Source organism: Octopus bimaculoides, chromosome 14, assembly GCF_001194135.2.
Source record: "Octopus bimaculoides isolate UCB-OBI-ISO-001 chromosome 14, ASM119413v2, whole genome shotgun sequence".
Taxonomy (NCBI): domain Eukaryota; kingdom Metazoa; phylum Mollusca; class Cephalopoda; order Octopoda; family Octopodidae; genus Octopus; species Octopus bimaculoides.
In genome coordinates this window covers 14,548,340-14,549,339 of record NC_068994.1, presented here as the reverse complement: position 1 = coordinate 14,549,339, position 1,000 = coordinate 14,548,340, and the positions used below count along the sequence as shown (strand labels likewise).

The window sequence follows — 1,000 nt, the reverse complement described above, 5'->3', positions numbered from 1 at the left end:
TACTACGTCGAGGGTTCCAGTTGATCTGATCAACGGAACAGCCTGCTCGTGAAATTAACGTGCAAGTGGCTGAGCACTCCACAGACACGTGTACCCTTATCATAGTTCTCGGGGATATTCAGCGTGACACAGTGTGACAAGGCTGACCCTTTGAATTACAGGCACAAAAGAAACAGGAAGTAAGAGTGAGAGTGAGAGAAAGTTGTGGTGAAAGAGTACAACAGGGTTCGCCACCATCCTCTGTTGGAGCCTCGTGGAGCTTTAGGTGTTTTCGCTCAATAAACACTCACAACGCCCGGTCTGGGAATCGAAACCGTGATCCTATGGCCGCGAGTCCGCTGCCCTAACCACTGGGCCATTGCGCCTCCACTCTAATCCGGCATTAGAAACTGTCAAATCAGACTGGAGTCTGGTGCAGCTGGCCAGCCCTGGTCACACCGTCCAGCCCATGCCAATATGAACAATGGGCATTAAATGATGAAAAATTGTTTTTCATTTCTGTTAGTTTATGAATGTAACTTATCACAAAATATATTGTTAATCTCTCTCTACTTTCAAAGGGTTTAGAGATTCTCTGACTAAAGCAATATACATTTACAGGGGTCTTCTTTAAAATAAGATTATTCTGCTAAATTAATAGCATTTTTTTTTTCTCAAATGATTGATTTTTCATTGATTGTTGTTTTGTTTGTCCTCCCCATCCAGTCACAAGTTAAATGCAATATGGTTTTACATTAATATAGTGACATTAAGTGGCCAACATATTTTTGTTTTCCCTTTATAGCAAGAAACATTGAGCCAGCAACAGCTGAAGGTGAAGGTGACTGAAAAGAAACTGGAGACTGCCACCAAGGAATATGAGGATGAAAGCAAGAAATTGAAACAACAGCTGGATGAAGTTCGATCTCAGTTAGACGAACAACAAAAGTAAGTTTGTTTTTTTTTCCTGCTAATATAATGGACATTATATTAAAATTTGAAAGGCAGCAAGCTGGCAAAA

At 40.9% G+C, this 1,000-nt stretch overlaps 1 protein-coding gene across 1 annotated transcript in view; it reads left to right on the top strand.

The window, feature by feature from the left end:
* The window catches only part of LOC106874338 (dynactin subunit 1), a 112,011-nt gene that overhangs the window by 96,287 nt on the left and 14,724 nt on the right, over positions 1-1,000 (top strand). The window contains exon 25 of the mRNA XM_052973024.1: positions 785-927. Within this exon, the coding sequence (XP_052828984.1) occupies positions 785-927 (143 nt within the window). The remainder of the gene's footprint in view (positions 1-784; positions 928-1,000) is intronic.